The sequence below is a fragment of the Balaenoptera ricei genome, chromosome 18 (assembly GCF_028023285.1).
Source record: "Balaenoptera ricei isolate mBalRic1 chromosome 18, mBalRic1.hap2, whole genome shotgun sequence".
Lineage (NCBI taxonomy): Eukaryota > Metazoa > Chordata > Mammalia > Artiodactyla > Balaenopteridae > Balaenoptera > Balaenoptera ricei.
Genome location: NC_082656.1, coordinates 14,867,565 through 14,890,898, shown reverse-complemented (window position 1 = coordinate 14,890,898; position 23,334 = coordinate 14,867,565). Strand labels below are relative to the sequence as shown.

General features: G+C 37.5%; 1 protein-coding gene and 1 long non-coding RNA gene across 10 annotated transcripts in view; one reads left to right on the top strand and one right to left on the bottom strand.

The window, feature by feature from the left end:
- The window catches only part of COG6 (component of oligomeric golgi complex 6), a 179,639-nt gene extending 163,179 nt beyond the window's left edge, over nucleotides 1–16,460 (bottom strand). For 8 of the 9 annotated variants that reach the window (XR_009498678.1, XR_009498676.1, XR_009498677.1 and 5 more), the window contains exons 1-7: nucleotides 16,250–16,460; nucleotides 13,987–14,130; nucleotides 9,903–9,974; nucleotides 8,549–8,607; nucleotides 2,677–2,788; nucleotides 2,228–2,310; nucleotides 1,776–1,846 (exon numbers count right to left, since the gene is read on the bottom strand). Coding sequence is in view for 4 of the 9 variants with exons in the window: in XM_059902778.1 (XP_059758761.1) it covers nucleotides 1,776–1,846; nucleotides 2,228–2,310; nucleotides 2,677–2,788; nucleotides 8,549–8,607; nucleotides 9,903–9,974; nucleotides 13,987–14,130; nucleotides 16,250–16,402 (694 nt within the window). In the remaining 5 variants the exon portion in view is untranslated. The remainder of the gene's footprint in view (nucleotides 1–1,775; nucleotides 1,847–2,227; nucleotides 2,311–2,676; nucleotides 2,789–8,548; nucleotides 8,608–9,902; nucleotides 9,975–13,986; nucleotides 14,131–16,249) is intronic. The other variant, XR_009498680.1, reaches the window with a different exon arrangement.
- Nucleotides 16,461–16,551: 91 nt separating this feature from the next.
- On the top strand, nucleotides 16,552–22,024 carry LOC132352493 (uncharacterized). The gene is made up of 3 exons (XR_009498743.1): nucleotides 16,552–16,668; nucleotides 17,018–17,131; nucleotides 20,604–22,024. It is a non-coding gene; the product is annotated as an uncharacterized LOC132352493 (long non-coding RNA).
- The last annotated feature ends 1,310 nt before the right edge of the window (nucleotides 22,025–23,334 follow it).

Sequence of the window (23,334 nt, the reverse complement as noted above, 5' to 3'; positions counted from 1 at the left end):
AGACATACATATATGAAAAGTTATGTTAGAGTAGTAAATTACTGAATACCAAATAAATATATTCAGCAGTTAGTGTTCAGAGATGGGAAAAGCCACTATGACTTAATGTAGTTGTGGAGAGTTCCAGGAAGATGTAGAACCTAAGCCTGACTTTGAAGACTGAGGTAGGATTTGGATATAAAGAGGGAAAGCTAGACCATACTCCAAATAGGAGTAAACAGTGCAAACAAGAGAAGTAGAAAAAGAAACAAGTTTTGGGGCTTCCCTGGTGGCGCAGTGGGTAAGAATCTGCCTGCCAATTCAGGGGACACAGGTTCGATCCCTGGTCTGGGAAAAGCCCACATGCTGCAGGGCAACTGAGCCCATGCGCCACAACTACTGAGCCTGCGCTCTAGAGCCCGCGAGCCACAACTACTGAAGCCCGCGCACCACAACTACTGAAGCCCACGCACCTAGAGCCTGTGCTCCACAACAAGAGAAGCCACCGCAATGAGAAGCCCGCGCACCGCAACGAAGAGTAGCTCCTGCTCGCCGCAACTAGAGAAAGCCCATGTGCAGCAACGAAGACCCAACACAGCCATACGTACATACATAAATAATATTTAAAAAAAAAAAGAAACAAATTTTGGAGATAAAGAGTAAATCATCTGAAACAGATAATAAGGTTTTTCACAGTTAAGTACAAGTGTACTGGTTAACTGGATTTAATCCCAACTCCTTCCAACAGTCAGCTGGTAACATCTATTAAAATATCCTGGGCACATGTTCCATTCTTGAAGTCTTAACTATCTACTTTGTTTTTAACAGGCAATTCTATGAACAGACTACTGAAACATTTTAAAGCAAATCTAAAGCAAATAAACCATTTGTGATAGGCAAAATAATGGTCCTCCAAAGATCCCTAATCCCTGAAACCTGTGAATATGCCATCTTACATGGCAAAAGGGACTTTGCAGATGGAATTAAGGTGACAGACCTTAAAATAGGGACATTTTCCCAGATTACCCAAGTGGGTCCAAGGTAATCATATAGGTCTTAAAAGTAAAAAAGGCTAGCAGAAGAGTTAAGAGATATGAGATGGAAGAAGAGGCAGGAGAGATTCAAAGTGAGAAAGTGACTCCATCTACCCATTACTGGCTTCGAAGATGGAGGAAGGGGCCACAAGCCAAAGAATGCAGGCAGCCTCTAGAAGCTGGGAAAGACCCTCAGTGACAGCCAGCAAGGCAACTCAGAGCTCAGTCCTCAGACTCAAAGAACTAAGTTATGCCAACAAACTGAATGAGCAAGGAAACAGACTACTCCTTAGAGCCTCCAGAAATGAATGCAGCCCTGCCCACATTTTAATTTTAGCATGGTGATTTCTGGCTACAGAACTATAAAATAATAAATTTGTGTTGTTTTAAGCCATTAAGATTATGTTAAATTTGTTACAGCAGTAATAGAAAAACTCACCATTTATAATAGTTGTAGTAACTATTACATGTAAATAACATGTCATGTAAATAACAAAAAATGTCTAATCAACTTTAAGATAATCTGGGGCAGAAATACTGACTTTATTTTTTTATTTCCATCCTTAATCATAGACAGTGCTTGAATGATAGTAGATGTTTATGAGACAAATACAAAGACAATATGTTCAAATATAAAGTTTTTTTTTTAAAAAATAGTTTTTGATTACTAAGATCAAAATGATATCAAGTAAAGACTAAGTGAAATAACAAAATCAAACACTAATATTCATGAATCTAGACTGCATAAAAGAAATCACTTACTCTGAGCCCACCGGTAAAGTCTTTCATAAGATGTTTCTTGAAGCAAGGCCATCTGTTCCATAATTTCTAAACTAAAAAAATTAAAGGTTTATTATAATTTATTAAAAAGTTTTAGCCAATAGCTATTGAATACATCTAAGAACCTAATCACTTTATTTAATTACAGAGTGATTTGGTTATAGCCTATTAACTTTTTATCATCTTGTGGAATAATTTTTCAGTAAATTTTTATAATTAAATGTCACCAAGTTTAACACCATCACTTAGATACCCAACTGCTGTTTTACTCTAAACGTATCAGGGTATAACTTCCTCCTTATCCAAAGATACATAAAGATTAAACTTCTATTTCACAAAATGTCATAATGTCATATACTTTAAGAAGAACCTAGAAAATCTTTAAATTTTGGAAATATAAAAGGTAACAATCATGAACTGAAAAGGGTACTCACCCTGCTGTTTGTTGGTTTGTACGCAAGAGAACTTTGACATCATTATGAATCTGTTTTACTCTTCCCAATGCCTTGAAAAAATCCTTTAAAATTAAAGCATATTCTTTTTAACTATAGATCTAGAATACAGAATTTACAAAAGAAGCAATTAACAAGATTGAAAATGGTTGCCAAAGGACTTAGAGATGGGAAGGAGTGGGATAGGTGATGTAGGTTTTCTTTGTAAGCGATGTTGTACTCTTTGACTTCTAAAAATAACCAAAAAAAAGTATATGTATTGCTTTGAAAAAATAAGGTAATTTAAAATATGCACCTTAATTGCCAAATTTAAAAACATTTTTAAATCAAAAAGAATTTTAGGTGGTAAAATAAAGCCTTAAAAAAGAGTGATTTCTCTATAACATCTGTAACTGCTATGCTTTAAGTGATTTTAACAGAAAGCAAAATACCTCAGTGATAGGTCCTTCTCTTGTACCTCGGAGAAGACTCATTTCATCAGAAGTCAGCTGGAACTTGGATAAGAAGGCATCTGCAACTTGTGCTCTTATTTCTAATGTTTGACTGTAATATTTTAAAAAAGGCAACAAAAAATCAAGCACACTATGCATTTGCATAGCTTTAAAACAAGTTACATCTGACATAACTTTTAAAACAAAGGTGTGGAAGAGTCTCAATATCTTCAAAAGCCTTATTTCTGCCTCAAATATTAGAAGCCCATCAGGCATGTAGGTGATAAAATTGGCTGATATTGTTCTACCTCAGTAGAAGCCACAGTAAAATGATTATCATTAAGCAAAAGAAGAAATAAGTTCATGAATGGTCCGGGTATTACAATCCTTAGCCACTTATGTGTACTTGCATAGCTCGCCTCTTGAAAACAAAGTTATCTTACAGAAGAGAAATATGCCAGTTAATTTCTTCTCAGTCACTAAAAAAATCCTAAGCCTTTGAAGCTTGCACATGAAGTACACAACAACCAAAAATCAGGTCTATTATTTTTTTATTTTAGGTTAGAAATAGTAGTCAAGAATTCATTTAGTAATCCCTCATTAATTCAAAAAAATCACTCCTCCACTCTCCCTTCCCCACTTTTTCTGCATACGATCATAATAAAAAAAAGTCTTTTCAATTATATTATCCGAACGCAACCTATCTAGACGAGCTGACAATTAGCAAAAGGCACACTCTAGTCTGCAGGGACCTGAAGGACTGAGCAGGACCCCATCTAAGGGCAAGTCAGGAATACAAACTACAAGAGCAGGAATTCAACATCCCTGCCTTCTAGATCTTAGATTTGAAGATACATAAATAAAATTGTAAGTGTTTCACTAGTAGTATTCACAGGGCAGTAATATTCTACAATCTAACAATATTCAAATGAAACTGAACAACGATAAACATTAATCCTATCTGAACAGACAGTACAACGCATGCCATCTTTGTTTTGTTTGTACTCTTGAGTTGTGAGGTTTTAAATTCACAGTCAAATGCTCCTGCTGAATGACACAGAAGGTTAGAAAGGAAAAGTCCTCCAGGTGGCAGTAATGTTCTGTTTTCCTCAAATACTGTAAATCACCGAATTAAATTTATACATATTTAAATAGCCTATGTCCTTAATCATCTTATTAATACTGATACTGATATCTAAAAGTTACCTAAACAGGTTTTGTTTTATATTTTTAGATAAAGCTCAAATCGTTATCATACAGGATTTAAAGCAATTTTAACACTTCATAAAATTCCTTGAGACTATACAAATTAACCATTTCAATGAAAACCTTCTGAGAGTTTCTTTTGGATCTTTATAGTCAATTTATCACGCACAACGGAAAATTCATCACTTTACTGGTTCATTTTGTTTTAACTAAATCTAGTACAGTTGACCCTTGAACAACGTGGGGGTCAAGGACGCCGACCCCAGCCCCAACCCCCTGCCCTGTGCAATGGAAAATCTGCACCAGCCAGATTCAACTTTACAGCCAGCCCTCTGCACCAGAGGATTCAACCCACCATGGACTGTGTAGGACTGCAGTACGTATTAACTGAAAACAAATCCACATATAAGTGGACCTGTGCAGTTCAAACCCGTATTGCTCAAGGATCAACTGTAAATTCAAGATATTATTTAAATCACATTACTCTTTAGTTTTACCATATACAGTCTTCCCAGGTAAAATTTCACAACCATTCTTGACAAAGTTGAGGAGTATTTGTACAATCAAGTAGCATGACCAGGTATCTCCAAGGTGTAAAGGCCCTGAGCTAGGGTCTGAGGTGACAAAAGGTGCACATGAGGCAGACCCTGCCCTACTGTACAACACAAATGAAATATGGTATCTTTTGGAGGGCTTTTAGTATCTAAATTAAAAGTATATGAAATTAATGTTAAAATAAAACATATAAATGGTTATTGTAAATTAAAACTTCTAAGAGTATTTGATGTGTATTCATGTAATCACTGTATATGATGTAAGTTATGTAAAACATAAGTGAATATGGCAAATGCATACTGTGGAATAATACGCAGCAAATAAAAAATGAGGTCGAGCTATATGTATTTACACAAAATTATCTATAAGGCACTTTATAGGTATAAAAAACAAGTCACAGAAAAATATGTACAGCAACCCCCATGTACTTTTAAAAAGAAACTTTACACATACACAGGAATTTTCGGGACATGTATTCACATACCACCTGAGTATATAAAATAAACAGACTATTTCATTTTTATAATGATTCTTTTAAACCATCCCAGAACATAATTTATGAATCTTGTGGTATTCTTTTTTTTTCCTGAAAATATACCCCTGTCATATTTTAACTCTAACTTCTAAACTCATCTCCACCAAATAATTTCAAAATAACTGAAAAAAGCTAGCAAAAAAAAAAAAAAGGGGTGGGGGGGAGGCATAAGATATAGACCAAAACAAAAAAAAGCAAAGAAATATACATGGCAAAACAAAATGAAAAAAAGGTTGATCTACCAATATTCGGTGAAATGTAAATTAAAATAGTGTGATACCATTTTTCATCTATAAAATTGCTGTTTTTAATGATAATATCTAGTGTCTACAGGGTTTAATAAAATAGACATTCTCGTATATTGCTGATGAAGGTGGAAATTGGCATAACCTTTCCGGAGAGAAATTTAGGCAATATATATGAAGATACTTTTTAAAATTTCTACCATTTGATTCTTTAATTACAATTAAATTCTAGGAATTTATCCTAAGAAAATAACCTGAAATGCACAAAATGATTTAAAAACATTTACCAAACCATTATGCTTAATAATGGAAACAATATCTGATAATTTAAGAATGCTTGTTCATTCACAAGAAAAAATACAATGCCACATTAAAAAAACATGTTTTTTAAAAATAAAAGATATAGGAAAATGAACATGAAATTTTAAGTGAGTGAAGTAAAATGTAACTATGCACACATACTAACTCTGGGAGAAGATACACCAAACTGTTAACAGTGGCTATGTCTGGGTGGTGAAACTACATCTGACTGTAATTTTCTTCTTTAAGTTTTGCATATATAAAAGAAAGGAGGAGAAAGAAGAAAGATGTGATGCTCCCCTGCCTTCTCCGAACTTTTTACCAGGCAGTGAAAGAATATGTATCATATATGCTCTATATTTTTACATGTATATTTGTGCAAAATAAATCCTTTTTATAATTTTATGTGTTACCAACTTCAAAATCTAAAGTAAAATAGTTTATAACAAATAATTAAAATTACAAAACCATTAAAAAATAAAATAGTAAGAAAGAAAGAGGGACTTCCCTGGTGGCGCAGTGGTTGAGGGTCTGCCTGCCAATGCAGGGGACATGGGTTCGAGCCCTGGTCCAGGAAGATCCCACATGCCGCGGAGCAACTAAGCCCATGCGCCACAACTACTGAGCCTGCGCTCTACAGCCCCCAAGCCACATTACTGAAACCCACATGCCCTGGGCCCACACGCTGCAACTACTGAAGCCCACATGCTCTAGGGCCCGTGTGCCGCAACTACTGAGCTCCCGTGCTGCAACTACTGAAGCCCGCGCGCTTAGAGCCTGTGCTCCACAAGAGAAGCCACCGCAATGAGAAGCCCGCGCACTGCAACAAAGAGGAGCCCCCGCTTGCCCCAACTAGAGAAAGCCTGCGCCCAGGAACGAACACCCAATGCAGCCAAAACTAAATAAAATTTAAAAAAAAAAAAAGAGAAAGAATGAGAACTTAAATAACATAGCCGAGGAAAGCTATCGCAATTAAGCGCAGAACAGCCTAAGCTTCCAGCCACCAAAGCCAATGTAGAAACAAGATGTGCTACACAACTTTGTCTAATAAAAGGGGAGAAATACCTTGAGGTATGTCAGACAGTGTGTTCAGCACCCTATACCCTGTGACATAGTTTATTATTCCTTTTTTCAGATGTGATAACAGAGACGGTGGGAGGTTAAGAAATAACCCGTGTAAGATTAAAAATCTAATGAGCTCTTACCCAAGCTTTGTATTAGAATTCAGATTTTCAAGGTCTACATTCTTTCCACTAACATACTACACCTCAAAAATAAACATAAACATTCGCCAGAGACTATGTTTTTCTGAGTCCAAAGAGAAATTTGGCTGGTAGGCCTTTCCAAGAGACAAAAAAATACATAATAAATAGTGATTTCAGTGGTATTCAAAAATATGGAGGTATGTTCATCTGGACATAGCCTTTCCTAATCATAAATGAAACCCATCTTCTGACTGTCAATTAAACATTAAGGGCAAATGTTAAACTGCTGTTCTGTGGAGACAATTCTACACCAAACTTTACCGATTAGAGCAACAGCTGTCAAAGTGACCTCCTTCTAACTCAGCTGGAAAAAATATTCATATCATTTATAAATGTCTGAATAAGAATATCATGTTATCCAAATAAGCCCATAGAATTTCTATTTCTAAAGCCAAATGCTTGTCTAAGTTTCTCATTAAAAAGGAAAAGGTAATTTTTTAAAATGGAAAAACAACTTTGCCAGCACCCAGGAATCTGTTATGATTTCTGCTATGTAATTTTCCTAAAATACATTCACACAAATGTTCACTTGGCACATCAAATCCATAGCTCTTGGGATACTAGAATGTCATAAATGTTTGCTTCCCAGAAACATGCCAGGCCAAAACACTTTTTTCATAGGCTTACTAAAATAATAAACATAAACAAGCTTGCTTAAATAGTTTTGACAACATATGAACAGAAGGACAATATTCTAATATTGCCTCCTGAAGACATTAACCAGTCCCATACATGTTACGAGCTCCAATAAAATACTTATTTTTCAGTTTTTATTTTATGTTCCTTTCCTGACATTGGAATAGCTATATTTCATATTCATTCACTCAAAATTATTTATTGAATCTACAATGTGTTACACATTGGAGACACAAAAAGAGAATAAGAAATTGTCATCGTTCTCAAGGAGCTCACAGTTTAGTAGGAAAGAGAGTCAACCAAACCAATCATTAGTTACGAGACTGTACTACACACTACAGTAAAGATGGCAAGAGAAAGATTTAACTCAGACCAGAAACTCAGACTACAAACTTCGTATACAGGATTGGTGATCTGTTACTCTCTTAGTTTTAGCCACAATTTTCAATTGAATCCATATATGTTTTTATAGTTAGCCAACAATAACTTAACAGAAAAATTCATGTGTGGGTCTCTAACTGCAAATTTTTTTCCTAGGAAACTTTTCTTTCAAAAGATTAGGTGTGATACTAAAAACATTCTAATTCGATGCTCAAGGCGCATGCTTAGTTCTGAGTACAGAAATCCAGCACCTGCCTTTCCTCAGAGAGTTGGGTGCTCTGTAGAGCCAACCATCTCTTCACATCAGCTGAGACTGCAACTTTTCTCATCGTGGTCCATGCACCAATGGGAGAGACCTGTGTGGTGATGGAACGGTTCTGTATCTTGACTGTAGCAGGATGCATAATCATCAGTAAAAAATAAAAGACAATTGTGAAAAAAGATAATAAAATTACTAAAAATTTGAAAAATCCACATTTTAAAAAGCAGTCATTTTTTAATTCTATGGCAAACAAACAATGCATCATCACTTCCAAAGAGGGATAATCTCTCAATCATCCCAATTATCAATGTTCCTAAACTACTGTTTTATGTTTATTTTACTCTTGGATAACAGCTTAGAACCTCATACTTTGTTTCATTTTTGAATCACGTTTTTGATTATTGTTTTAACTTTGAACTTATCTATAATTTTCTTTCTGAGTTATCTCCAAATTAATGAAGAGTTGATTATGTAAAGAAAAACTTACCTTTCAGCTTGAAGCTTAGTGGTTTTTGTTATTAAATCTTGAGTCTGTTCCTTTGCTGCCTAAAATTATAAACATATCTATTATCAGCACATTTCAATTTTTTTCAACTTCAGAAAACTAATACTGCCACTTACTGGAGTTCAGACTATAGCAAATGAGATCACACTCCAGAACTCAAAAGTTTAAAAAAGGCCCAAGTAACTGAAATAGATATTTCAAGGCTCATACACTACTTTTAATAAGAAGAACTCACTCAGAATTCTCTATACACACATAATGCTAAGGCTTACAAGAAAGAAAAAGGTATCACAACGATGTTTATTAAGGAATTTAATAGTTCCTGATGCTTTTCAGTGGAACAGAAGCGCTGCCAGGGCCAGTTAAGGATGAAGAACAGGACTTCAGCTATAGACATGCTGAGGTGAGGTGCCAGGAAACCTCTGAATGGAGTTGTAAGTTAAGTCACTGATACGCTGCTGTGGAACTCAACAGAAATACCCAAGATGGAGATAAAAATTTGAGAGTTGGGATATACAAAAAAGAAAACCCTCATATAGGATTTTGGAGAACATTAAAGATAGCCCCATCTAAAGGACAGAGGGCTGTTCCTGACCAAATTATACTAAACAATCCTCTCTCTCCCAAACCAGAGCTGAAAGGATCAGGAGTGAAAACTTGATGAAAAGGTATTTCAAAGGTTAGGAAAATATTTATAAAGTGAATTGAAACAAATAACAAGTGTAACCAATGAGAGTCTCTCTCAAAGACCCGAACTGGGAACACTACAAAAATAAGGCAGTTACTAACGAGAAGAGAAACAAGTCAGTGGTTGTGAGGCAGGTAGAAACACAGGGCATTAAATGAGTCAGAAGTACGTAGGTCAATGTTAACTCTACAGCCAAACCAGAGGTTTGGAACTGCTTTAATAAACAGGCCTAAACTTATATACATTTTCCTGAGATATTTTTTAGGCTGAACATAAATCATAATTAAGCTGGGTCTTTATTGGGCATAGCATTAGTTTGAAATTATTCCTAAGGCTTTCTACTAAGGAATTTATTTCTGCTGCATTTGTGGAATATTATGGGATTGAAAAGTTTACCAAAATTCTACAGTTATCTCTATACTGGCAAGATCAAAATATAAACGCTTCTGGAGTTAACTGCACAATGTTAGTAAACCATCACCAAAGAGACACAAAGACATTTATAGTTAAAAAAAAATAAGCATAATATTTATATTCAAACTTCCTACAAGGCATGATGTATTAGATATCCACACATTTTGTAGACCTATCTAGCAATTTCTGAAAGCTTATCAGGAAATAGGCTAAAATCCAGCCACTATACAGTACCTGTAGGCGACATGTCATATCTTGACAACAGCTGCTCATTGCCTGAACATCTTCATGTATGCTTTCAAGTTCCTGAAAAGGAAAAAAGTAACATCAACCAGTATATATTGTTAAAGAAATTTCTCTTCTCTTAGCCAAATCCTTACTTTTGTCCCTTTCTTGCCAAAGCATGACAAAAGATCCCATATTTAAGACTGAAAATGATTAAAGAGAACAATATCTAGTATAAGAAAAGATGTAAAAAAAGAAAACCTAGTATATTCTTTTTAGAGGGTCTGACAATAGGAAAATGGCAAATGCTTTAAGAATATGAATACCTGTTTATTCAGAAATTCTCATACTAAGAATTTATCCTAAGAAATTAATCAGATAAGTGTACAACAATATATGTAAGAGATGATCAACACAGAGTTGCCTAAAACAAATGGAAAATGTGAAATGTTTCCAACCATACAATGGAAATCTGTGCATACATTAACAACGATAATATCTATGTGTGTGTGTGTGTCTGTGTAAATTAGCATGGAAAGATGTCTATATAAAGCTAAAAAAAGGTTTATAAAGCAATACATATAATACCTCCCCGTTTTTTTTTTTTTAGAAAAATACATATATATGTGTGCAGAAGAACTCAGGGAAGGCTCTATGAAGGGCTATACAATAAAATACTGACAGGTTATTTCTGTGTAATAGGATCATAAGTAATATCGATAGTTCCTTCTATTTCTGACCTTATTATTTATCTTTTCTATAATGAATTATTTATAACTTTTAATTAATAAAAAACAAGAAAATTTGAAAACCCAATAAACTAACAATAGTGCCTCCTCCTATATGGTTGAAAGTAATCACATATTAGATCATGCCAAAAATCTGGTTAAGTCTCCCAGTAACATTCTTTCCCTATATACTCCCACCTCCAGCCCCCTCCACATATGCAAGAATTTAACTGGTCACTAAGTTCTATCATTTATAGCCCTTATTATGTACATCTTATCCATTTCTTTTTTTACAACCCAAACAGCTACTACTTGAGTTCAGTTCAATTGCCTTCTCCTGTATGGACTGATAAAAACCGGTCTTCCAACAGGCCTCCCCGGCTCCAAACTCTTTACTAAATCATTCCCTACAACCTTTACTGAACCAATCTCTGAATATGAAAAAATGATATCACAGAATTACATTTAACTTCATACTGCACTATTATCTTCTTTTTCCCAATTCAATTCAGTGTCACACAACAGAAAGGTATGCAAGGAAAGAAAGTTTCGGTGGTAGACAGGGTCTTACTATGGTCTCTCTCAACACAATGCCCAAACCTTCAAATAGAAACATGACAGTTTTATGAAGGGATGGGCCAATCATAGGGCAAGAGATAAGAAAGCAACCGAGCAGGACTACAAACAAAATGTAAGGATGAACCAGAGTTAGGAAGTCACTTACAAGAATGTGAGCATACATCCTAGTTCCAGAATTAAATTTTTTCCTTTCTCTACATAAAGTACTTTGAATTATAAAAATCATAGCACCAGACATTTTCAAATGTTACTCTCTGTATCCTACCATTAATAGGATGTAAATCAAATTATTTAAGTGCTAAACTGCTTTAAACAATAAAAGAATGATTTCAAAATAGCAATTAATGTCAGCAATAGCAAACAGGTACTAACAGGCAAATTAATCTATTTCCTTAAATCTCACGGTATAAGACTAGCACTGTGACATTATCAGCCAACAAGGTCAAGAATAACTACTCCTAATATTTACTTTAGTTACTATAGTACACTGAATGAATCTGATTTGTAAAATAACAGAAATTACATCTCTTAATATATGACTTAAATGCAGAGATTTGCTAAATTGTAATTCAAGAAACTTTACACTGCTTGTATGTAGTCTTCATTTGAACTCAAACTGCCTTTTATTCCCGATTAAATAAAATTACAGGTTGTTAAATACAATTGCAGTATGATAACCTTTAAAAAAATCTTTTATTATGGAAAAATTTCAAAATTATCTAAAAGTTGAGATAATGTGAATGCCTATGTACACATCACACGGCTTTAACAGTTAGCAACTCATGACCACTCTTGTTTAATCTATCTCTGTACCCACTTTCTAACTCTCTTCCCATCCACTTTCTCCCTCCCCAAGCTGTATTATTTTGAATTCCAGATAGCATATCATTTCATCCATAAACATATCAGTATGCACTTCTAAGAGAACTCAAAAAAAAAAAAAAAGCCATTTACCCATCTAAACATTCAACAATAATCCCTTAATATCAAATTTCTATTCAGTGTTCAAATTTTCCCAGTTGTTTCAGTTTTTTTAATAATTTGTTCAAGTCGGAAACCAAACGAGATTCACAAACAGCAATTGGTTGATATTTCCTTTATTTCTGTAAATAAATAAATAGTCTTTCTCTTACAATTTATCTGTTGAAGAAACCAGTTCACTTGCCTGCACAGTTCCCAGCACACCAGACTTGCCGACTGCTTCTCACGCTGCTGACATACTCCTCTGTCCCCAGTGTTTCCTATAAACTTGCAATTACATCTAGAAGCCTGATTATATTCTGGTCCAATTTTCTTGCAAGAATTCTTCAGAGGTGATGTTGTATACCTTTGTTAGGAGTCACATATATGACTGTTTCTTTTTGTGAGATGAGCAGTTACTGATGATCAGTGGTTTTCAACTTGGGCAAATCTGTCCCCCAAGGGGGCATCTGGCAATGTTCGGAAACATTTTTGGTTGGAACAACTTGAGGAAAGGTGGCGCTCCTGGTACCTAGTGGGTAGAGGCCAGGGATGCTGCCAAACATCCTCCAAAGCAGAAGACAACCCTCAACAACTATCGGGCCCAAAATGTCAACAGTGCCAAGACGAAGAAACCCTGAGCTAGAGCCTTTGAACAGTGGTTACAAAATCTTCTATCATTTCTTCATTTATTAAGTGGAATATTACAATAAAGGGAAGCCCTGCCTCAACAATTGTATATAGCTGGTACCAAAGACAGGATAAATGCTTGACTCTTTCCTTTTATTTAGTAGTTTTCAAAACGATACGTTGGTTCCCTCATAGCCACCTAAGATAACCAGTGAGGGTTCTGCTGGTTTTTAGTCTCATTATGAACTCACGGATTTAAATATGCTTCATGCGTTTCAGTCCACTGCAGTCATTCGTACTGATGCTCAAATCATCCTATATTTGGCCAGTGGAAACCTCTTAAGTCAGCTCCAGAGTCCTTCTGACACTTCCCAGTAGTCTTCTACAGCTTCCTCACTTTGGTACTTCCTCCCAGTGGGAAATGGTGTTTAGAGAGTACAATTCAGATGTGCTCTTCACTACTATCTCTCCCTATTTTTATGAACACTACCAAACTTCCCTTTTAATCTTCCAGATTATTAGCCTTCAGCCAATGAAATCCTACTACACTGTTAAAAATAATCTGTCTCACTAGAACCATGTATCAAACTCTCATACAACTCACAAAGAACTATTAACTATGTAATATCACTCAGTAATATTAACATAATTAATGAAGTATTATATAATACATAAATAAAATATAACATAATAAATAAAATTCATTTTCACCCTATGGTGAGTAGACTGCTCACTCAAGTGTAATGAAACATTATTTATTAACTGAAGTCACTGATCTTAATTAATCTGAAAATTTCATAATTTAGGATGCAGTAAAGTAACTCAATCCTAATTAATCTCCAGTGGAGAAGTGGTTATCTAAGGGAGGTTTATTAAATGAGGGACTATTTCTACTGGAAAACCACTCAGAGAAGTGTTATTTTTTGTTTGTTTGTTTCAAAAGCTAAGATTCCTAAAAGAATATCCTGGAACAAATGTTACAACTTTCCAAAAAGCAGCACTAGTGGAGGTTAAAGATTTAGAAATCACACTAATCCAAAGAAAGACCTAGAAGCTACTGGAGTAAGTAGCTAAATTTCTATTTGACCACAGTACACGAGTAGCAAACATATCAACTCTATGCATAGAGAAGCTCAGCACAGAGCCAGGCATATAGTAAGCTCTCAATAAATGGTAAATGAAAAGAGTTTACATACTTCCTTCACTTCCTTGAAAATGCTTACAAACTCTTCATTGATGGCTAAACTTCTGCGTTCAATATCTCCACGTAAATTTCTTCGAGTGCGCAAACTATTTTCAACAAAAAAGGTTGAGAGTGCCTTGAGAGCTTCCAACATCTCCTACATAATTGACAATAAAAGAACATTATTGGGACCGATTTTCAAATGTTTTTCTAATCTCAAGTAAAATTTTAATGAAATCATTTCCAAATAATTTGTTTCCATTACACAATCCAAAAAATATTGGATGACCTTCACATTACTCAACAGTAAACTTATTTCTGAGACACAATAAGGACATACTTACTTGTGCATTGTGACATATATACGTTATTCAACGCAGAATTGTTTGGAACTGCAAAGATTAGAAAAAAACCCTAATGTCCATCTAAAAAGGATTGGTTTGAAGACATTATGATACAGCCATTGAAAAAAAGTGGAAATTCTTGGGACTTCCCTGGTGGCGCAGTGGTTAAGAATCTGCCTGCCAATGCAGGGGACATGGGTTTGAGCCCTGGTCCGGGAAGATCCCACATGCCGCGGAGCAATTGAGTCTGTGCGCCACAACTACTGAGCCTGCGCTCCAGAGCCTGCGAGCCACAACTGCTGAGCCCACACGCTGCCAACTACTGAAGCCTGTACTCTCTAGGGCCCGAGTGGTGCAACTACTGAGCCCACATGCTGCAACTGCTGAAGCCCGCGTCCCTAGATCCCATGCTCCACAACAAGAGAAGCCACCGCAATGAGAAGCCCGTGCACCACAAGGAAGAGTAGCCCCCGCTCGCCGCAACTAGAGAAAGCCCGCGCGCAGCAATGAAGACCCAACGCAGCCAAAAATAAATAAATAAATTAAAAAAAAAAAAAAGAGTTAACATTTAACAAGAAATAACTGCTGCGGCCCTGTGCTGAGCATTTCACTTGGATTCTCTCATTGAACCCGCACAACAACCCTGAGGAGGTTACTGGCAGTATTCCCAATTTAGAAACTTAACGTCAGCTCACAGAAGTTAAGGGACTTATTGAAACCGTAATGCACCAATTTGGTGGTTATATCTAATAAGTGGTGGTCCCAGAGCCAATCTTTCTTACTCATTTTAGTATAATGCTAATTTTTACACACCAATTCTTATTGACAGCTTACTGTCAGTTACAGTAAAAAAAAAATAAATAAATAAAAAATTATAAATAAAAATTTATAAATAAAAAATATAAATAAAATTAAATAAAAATATAAATAATAATAAATAAATAAATATAAATAAAAATTTATCTATAAATTTATCTATAAAAATAAAATTTTTATAGATAAAAATTCTATATCTATCTATATCTATATAGATAAAAAATTCCATTTTTATCTATTAAAAATGTATCTAAAACTCACTTAAACATAGTCTAAAATATGTATAAAAAATAAAAATTTATCTATGAAACTTACCTAAAAATTTTAGATAGAAACTTATCTATAAAACTCTCACTTATACACATTCTTTTCTCTTTATGCCACCATGGCATGACCAATATACCCAGCGACTCAGTGATACAGAAGAGATAATCTGCTACCACGGGAGATGGAAAGTCCAATCTAAGTTTCAGGAGGTACTTGGGAGATAATGCGGACAGTTTATCTTGTAAAGAAATACAGCATGAGCCCATACATCATGGACAGTGCTTAGCTCACAACACAAACTAGTAGCTTGTAACAAATTCAATAAAGACTTTAAAAAAAACAAACAAAAAAAACTAGTAGCCATGAGCAGGTGGTAGCCCTTTAGCGCTGCAAATTATTTTAATTGTTTTCACCTGTCAATGGAAAGGCTCAAGGATGCTTAGCCCTGATCTCCCGTTCCTCCTAAGCTCCCCATTCGCGCTGCCTTATTTTGTAGTTTGCTCTTTTGCATGTTTCTTCTCCTGCCCGGGGCTCTCCTCTCCCCTCCCTGCTCAGACCCCCGAACACCTGCGGGGGCAGGGGACTTCACCGTTTGCCTTCCCGATCCAGAGTCTTCGAAGAAGTTAAATATGGGGCAACACCCAGGAAACCTCTTCGCTCTTCCAAGGGCTCCTCGGCCTCCCCTTTCTCACCTGCCCCACGCCGGCAGCGCAGCGGGTCTCGTGGGCCTGGGGTCCCCTCCGCGGCGGGGATAAGGGACGAACCCGAGGGTACCGGACAGACACCGCCCCCAGCCCGGGTCCGACCCGCGGACGACGCAGCACCCTCGACCCCTCCAGCCCCGCTCACCTTGTCGTTGTCCAGCCGTGTGTCCAGGATCTTACGCAGCTTCCGCGATAGCGGGTTGTTAGTCTGCGCCGAGGTCCCGCCGGCCCCATTGTTGAGGCCGTTGACAGCCCCGGTCGCGGGCACGGCGACTACTTCCCCGCTGCCCTCGGCCATAGCGCCGCGCCTCCCACCCCCCAACTCGGCCCCAGCCGCCTCAACCCAGAGCACGGACGCGCCGGCAACCCCGTAGCGCGCAGGCGCGCAGCTGCCGCGCATGCGCCCTCGGAAGGCTCTGCTCCGCCCACTCCCTGCCGCCAGGTTGCTAGAAGTGGTAGCAGCTGCTGGGAGCTAGAGAAGTCGGCGGAGGCGGAGCAAGACCCGCAGGGTGAGAGGAGGAGAGTAACGCGAGATTTTGCAAAGTGGACTGAAATTCAAATCAGGTGTGGAGTTTGGGGATTACGGTTTATGGGATTAAAGGCACTTCGGGATCCTGAATGTGTGAAAGTCTGAGCTAGACTTAAGTAAAATACACTGAGGCCTGGGCCTGGGCAACTATGTTCAGTAAAAGCTAACTCTAGTTAAGTTCACTTTAGAATACTTTGCAACTGTTTCCTGCAATGAAGGAGATTTAAATGCAGCTGTGGAAAGAATTCCAAAATATAGTACGTGAAAAAGCAAGGCGAGTTACAGTGTGTATAGTGTGATTACTTGTGTGGTGTGTGTGTGTGTGGTGTGTGTGTGAAATAGAGGTACGTGTAAATTTAGGCTTTTTTTTTTTTTTTTTTTCAGGATGGCATTCCTTTGGAAGAGAGGCTTCCAATTTTCATTTTGTACCTTTCCAAACGGACTGAACTTTCTCATCTTCCCCGTGGGTTACTTAATATATCAACAGCGGTTATTAAGGTAAGGTAATTATGGCCTACTTTTCTGTGTTTATTTGTACTTCTCTGAATTTGCAATTGTAAAAAAAAGGAAACAAAATAATTTGAAAATTAGCATGATATAGTAGGATGAAGACAGGGAAATTATTGTAAAATTTAAATATATTTAAAGCAATTTGTATATTTTTTAATGTTCACCTATCATTCTTTTATAAGGCTAACTATAAATTCTAAGTTAAGGGCTTGAAATCAATACTTTTCAACAGTTCAAAGCAGTATTTTCCAACAGTTAAAATAAATATTCAGGTAAGCCTCATCAGAGACCTAGGTTTTATATATGTATATATTTATATATGTGTATATATAATATTTATATATAACAATTTTTATTGAAGATAAAGGTTTTCTTTTATTGAAAATGTAAAAGATATTTATGTATATTGAACTTCTTAATATAGTAGACACTGAAAGTATTAGAGACAGGCTCTGACTTAAATATTTTAATTTAATGGGAGGGCAAATACATGCATGTAAAAGAGTAAAGCATTTTTATATAACAAAGCTTTTTTTTTTTTAATAAATTTATTTATTTGTTTGTTTTTGGCTGCATTGGGTCTTTGTTTCTTTGTGTGGGCTTTCTCTAGTTGTGGCGAGTGGGGGCTACTCTTCGTTGCGGTGCGTGGGCTTCTCATTGCGGTGGCTTCTCTTTGCTGCAGAGCATGGGCTCTAGGTGCGCAGGCTTCAGTAGTTGTGGCACGTGGGCTCAGTAGTTGTGGCTCGCGGGCTCTAGAGCGCAGGCTCAGTAGTTGTGGCTTGAAGGCTCTAGAGCACAGGCTCAGTAGTTGTGGCACATGGGCTTAGTTGCTCCGTGGCATGTGGGATCTTCCCGGACCAAGGCTTGAACCCACGTCCCCTGTATTGGCAGGCAGATTCTTAACCACTGTGCCACCAGGGAAGTCCCTAACAAAGCATTTTTATATAACCACAGAAGAACCATGCTGAAGTGTAAAACGTGGACATTCTTACCTTCCAAGTAGCAGTTGAAAGGAGGGCCACTTGAATTTCCCCCTCTTCCCCTTTGGTTGGTTATTAAAGCTTTCCTGCTCTTTGGCTTCTGAAATAAGTGGAAGTCACATCATTTTGGCCACTGTGACTTCATCAAAATATAATATGGCATTTATTAAAGCCATGTCTGGTGAATCATAGAATAAAATAGAATGTTCAGTCCTGTACATTCTTCCCTGTATTAAAAACAATAGCTTCGGGCTTCCCTGGTGGCGCAGTGGTTGAGAATCTGCCTGCCAATGCAGGGGACACGGGTTCAAGCCCTGGTCTGGGAAGATCCCATATGCCGCGGAGCAGCTGGGCCCGTGAGCCACAGCTACTGAGCCTGTGCGTCTGGAGCCTGTGCTCCGCAACAAGAGAGGCCGTGACAGTGAGAGGCCCGTGCACCATGATGAAGAGTGGCTCCCGCTCGCCACAACTAGAGAAAGCCCTCGCACAGAAACAAAGACCCAACACAGACCAAAAAAAACAAAAACAAAAACAAAAGAACAATAGCTTCTATTATTTAGTGTCCAAATTTATTGAGAATCAGGCTCAGTGATGGATCCTTTTAATACACTATTGTTATCTGCGTAACTACCCTGCAACATAGGGATCATTACCATTTCATCATGTCATTAGTATTCTGTTTATGATGAGTAATCCAAGGCTACGGAAGTCTTTCCGAGGACATAAGGCTACCTCACATCTCATCGTTAGTTACCAGACAAGTTGGCAGTAGTTTTCAAATTCTACTACTGCTTCCTCAGTTTTCATTTTGAGTTGTGTACACCTCTCACTTGGAATGTAGGCAAAAACTTTTGCAGCCAAACTTTCAAATGTATTCTGTGTTGGTGTTGCCTTGACACTGTTCTTACTACCTTTGCACTGACACCAGCACTATTTCTCTAAAACAGATTTGGTCCTATCACTTTTTTGCTTTAAAAACCATGATGGCAGTTATTGAATAAAATAACTTTTTAGTATGGTGTACACATACCTTCATAATCAGATCTCAGAGTATCACTGTAGTTTTATTTCTAGGTACTTGCTTGTGATTACAACACTCAAGCCACCTGTATTTTCTGGGCCACAAACACATCCCAGACTTTTAAGTCTCCATACATTGGCTCATACAACTCACTCTTCCAGGAATGTGTGCTCCTGTGAAACTGGTGAAATCCTATTTGTCCATCTGGCTCCACTCAAATATCACTTCTTCTCTGTACCTTCACATAGCTCCCCATCTGTCCTTGGGCAGAATTAATTGATATGTCATGCAAATTCCATAGCACTTAATATAATACAACACCTCTATAACTTGTGTCATACAATTATTTTTAAATTTATTTAAGTTTTGTGTTCCTCCACTAGACTCTAAGTACCTGGATGATGGGGACTTTGCCCTCCTGGTTTCCAGCACAATATCTTACACAATATATGTGCTTATTAAAGGCTTACTGAATGAAAAGTATTGAAATGAAGTTTTTGTGTTTTTTTAATTTTATTAATTTTGGCTGTGTTGGGTCTTCATTGCTGCGCACGGGCTTTTCTCTAGTTGCGGCTAGTGTGGGCTACTCTTCGTTGTGGTGTGTGGGCTTCTCATTGTGGTGGCTTCTCTTGTTGCAGAGCACAGGCTCTAGAGCACGGGCTCAGTAGTTATGGCTCACGGGCTCTAGAGCACAGGCTCAGTAGTTGTGGCACACGGTTTTAGCTGCTCCGCGGCATGTGGGATCTTCCCGGACCAGGGATTGAACCTGTGTCCCCTGCATTGGCAGGCAGACTCCCAACCACTGCACCACCAGGGAAGTCCCGAAATGAAGTTTTACAGCTTTATAAGTTAGAGTTTTTTTCTTTTGAATAATAGTTGATTTATAATGTTGTGTTAGTTTCTGCTGTACAGCAAAGTGATTCAGTTATATATACGTATATGTATATATATAAATTATTTTTCAGATTCTTTTCTATTATAGGTTATTTCAAGATATTGAATATAGTTCCCTGTGCTATACAGTAGGACCTTGTTGTTTATCTATTTTGCATATAGTAGTATCTGTTAATCCCAAACTCCTAATTTATTCCTCCCCTTCTTCCCCTTTGATAACCATAAGTTTGTTTTCTATGTCTATGAGTCTATTTCTGGTTTATAAATAAATTAATTTGTATCTTTTTTTAGATTCCACATATAAGTGACATTATATGATATTTGTCTTTCTCTGTCTGACTTACTTCACTTAGTATGATAATCTCTAGGTCCATCCATGTTGCTGCAAATGACATTATTTCATTCCTTTTTATGGCTGAGTTATATTCCATTGTATAAATCTTCTTTATCCGTTCATCTGTTGATGGACACTTAGGTTGCTTCCATGTCCTGGCTATTGTAAATAGTGCTGCTGTGAACACTGGGTACATGCATCTTTTCAAATTAGAGTTTTCATCTTTTCCAGATATATGCCCAGGAGTGGGATTGCTGTATCATACAAAAATGAACTCAAAATAACTGAAAGACTTAAATATAAGACATGAAACTCTAAAACTCCTAGAAGAGAACATAGGCAAAAAATGCTCTGACATAATCATAACAATGTTTTCTTAGATCAGTCTCTCAAGACAAAAGAAATAAAAGCAAAAATAAATGGGGCTTACTCGAACTTATAAGCTTTTGCACAGCAAAGGAAACCGTGAACAAAATGAAAAGACAACCTATGGAATGGGAGAAAATATTTGCAAACGATGCAACCTACAAGGGCTTAAGATCCAAAATATACAAACAGCTCATACAGCTAAATATCAAAACAAACAACCAATCAAAATATGGGCAGAAGACCTAAGTAGACATTTCTCCAAAGACATACAGCTGGCCTACAGGCACATGAAAAGATGCTCAACATTCCTAATTATTAGAGAAATGCAAATCAAAACTACAATGAGGTATCACCTCACACTGGTCAGGATGGCCATCATCAAAAAGCCTACAAACAGTAAATGCTGGAGAGGGTGTGGAGAAAAGGGAACCTTCCTACACTGTTGGTGGGAATGTAAACTGGTGCAGCCATTATGGAGAACAGTATGGAGTTTCCTTAAAAAACTAAAAATGGAATTAGAGTTCTTAATTGCAATGAATAGGACTGACGGGGGATGACTTAAATAGAAATTTATTTATCAAGAGGATTTTGGGTAAGTCTCAGAATTAATAGCAAGGATGAAGGACCACACTTGGAAGAGAACATGGGGAAACAGAAGGAAGCTGGGGACACATTGCCATCATCAAAATCACTCCAGAGAGCAGCTCGTTGTGGACCCCAATGTCATTACTACCGAAGCCTGGACCGACAGGTCACTTCACCCACTGACCCTGGACTTTAGGATGCCTTCACCGCACAACTGCCAGAGCTGTCTCTGGAGACTGTGTTGTTTAAAATTCTACCACCTCCCGAGGAGTTGTCCCCATCTATGCTTTTGTGTCAATTTCTCTTGATTCCCTGCAGTGCCAGTTTCTTTTTGTCCTCAGGTTGTGTTTCTACATTTGTGTGTCTGGTTAGTTGAACCTAAAGCACATGTCCATGCTCTGTTTTCTACAAAGGCTGAGAAATCCAGTACGAAATGTTTACCTTTCATTGTTAGTTATGTCAATTTCTCCGTGGAAAGCCTGGTAACATGTACTGTCTCTCCTGTGTATTTCTCTCAGGGACTTTGAAGCATCGGTCCCACATTTCCTATCTCTTTTTAATCACGACTCCCTGAGCCTTTTCTTTGCACCTTCTATTACCTGCTTTACTGCCTAGTCCTTGATTTTGAGGCATTGAGGCTTCTCACATGGAAATAGTTCCTGATTTCTCTCTTTTCTCTGAAACCTTATGAATTTTGAAAGCTGCTTCAAATTTTTCATTTTCTTTTTTTGATTCAGGCATATTTTCTGCCATAGTTCTCATCCTTCAGTTTGTCCTTAAAATTCTCCAGTTTTAAGGTTTCATAACTGAAACCTTAGCAGTCATGAATGTAATGATTTCATACCTCTTTAGCAATAAAATGATTTCAAACCTGCAAATGTGATCTGCAAAATGAATAACTGCGGCTGGTCTGACTGGAGCCTGGGTAAGGGCCGGCTTTCTTTGCTAAGTACACCTTTTTTTCTCATCTGTGCAGCCTCCCCTTGGCTGCCTGTACCAGTTGGAGTTTGGGGTTGCAAAGTAACAGTGTAATTTACTGGAAGGATGTGAAGGCAGCTCAAACAACTGAAGGGAAGGCTGAAGGTCCAGCTGGGAACCAGCAGCAACTCAGGCTCTCAGTAAGTGGAACCGCTTGTTGGTTTTTAGGGCACTGCTGCTAATTCTTTTTTCTGCCTTTGCTCAACATTCAAAGTCCTAAAGCAAGTAAACTTTGACCACATGCCCATCCATTGGTCAGGACACCATGTTTTATGGTTCCAACCTGTTACCAAACCAAACTTGGGTGCGCTCGGCCAAAACACAGCAAAGCCAATCTACCAACACCAGGTTGTAGTGAAGAAAAGTGCAGCATTTACTGCAAAGTGCCAAGCGTGGGGCAAAGCAAGGGAAATGTGCAGCTCATGCTCAGAAGACCAGAACTCCCCAGTGGCTTTCAGGGAAGGGTTTTTAAAGACTGTGAGGGAGAGAATCCCAGGGTGCATGATCAGCTTGTGCAGAATTCTCTGATTGGTTGATGGTAAGGTAACAGGGTTATGTTTCAGGAATCTCCGTCATCAACCTTCTGGTTCCAACCAGTTTGGGATCTACATGCTGGTGGTCAGCATGCAGTTAACTTCTTCCATCTGGTTGGGGTTTTAGTATCTATAAAACAACTCAAGGATATGACTCAGGATTTTATCTATAGCCATTGAGGAAGAATTAAAGGTTCTTGATTTTGTTTTATGGCTGAACTACTATGATATTGTCTTGTTTGACTGTTTTCCTTTGTTTCTGCATTTTTTTCACTTCTCTGATTAAATTTGCTCTTTGGAACTCTGGAAGGGCCTAGGAGGCTAAAGCTTTTTACAGACAAGAGGCAGGGGACATGAGGATGTCTGTGCCTGGGAAGGCCCTACAGGGTCCTGCTTGGTTTCAAACCCAACAGCACACAGTACTGGAGATGTAATTCTGGTCAACATAATAACTATAAATTTGTGGTCTGTGAGACAGATTAGGAAATAATCTATAT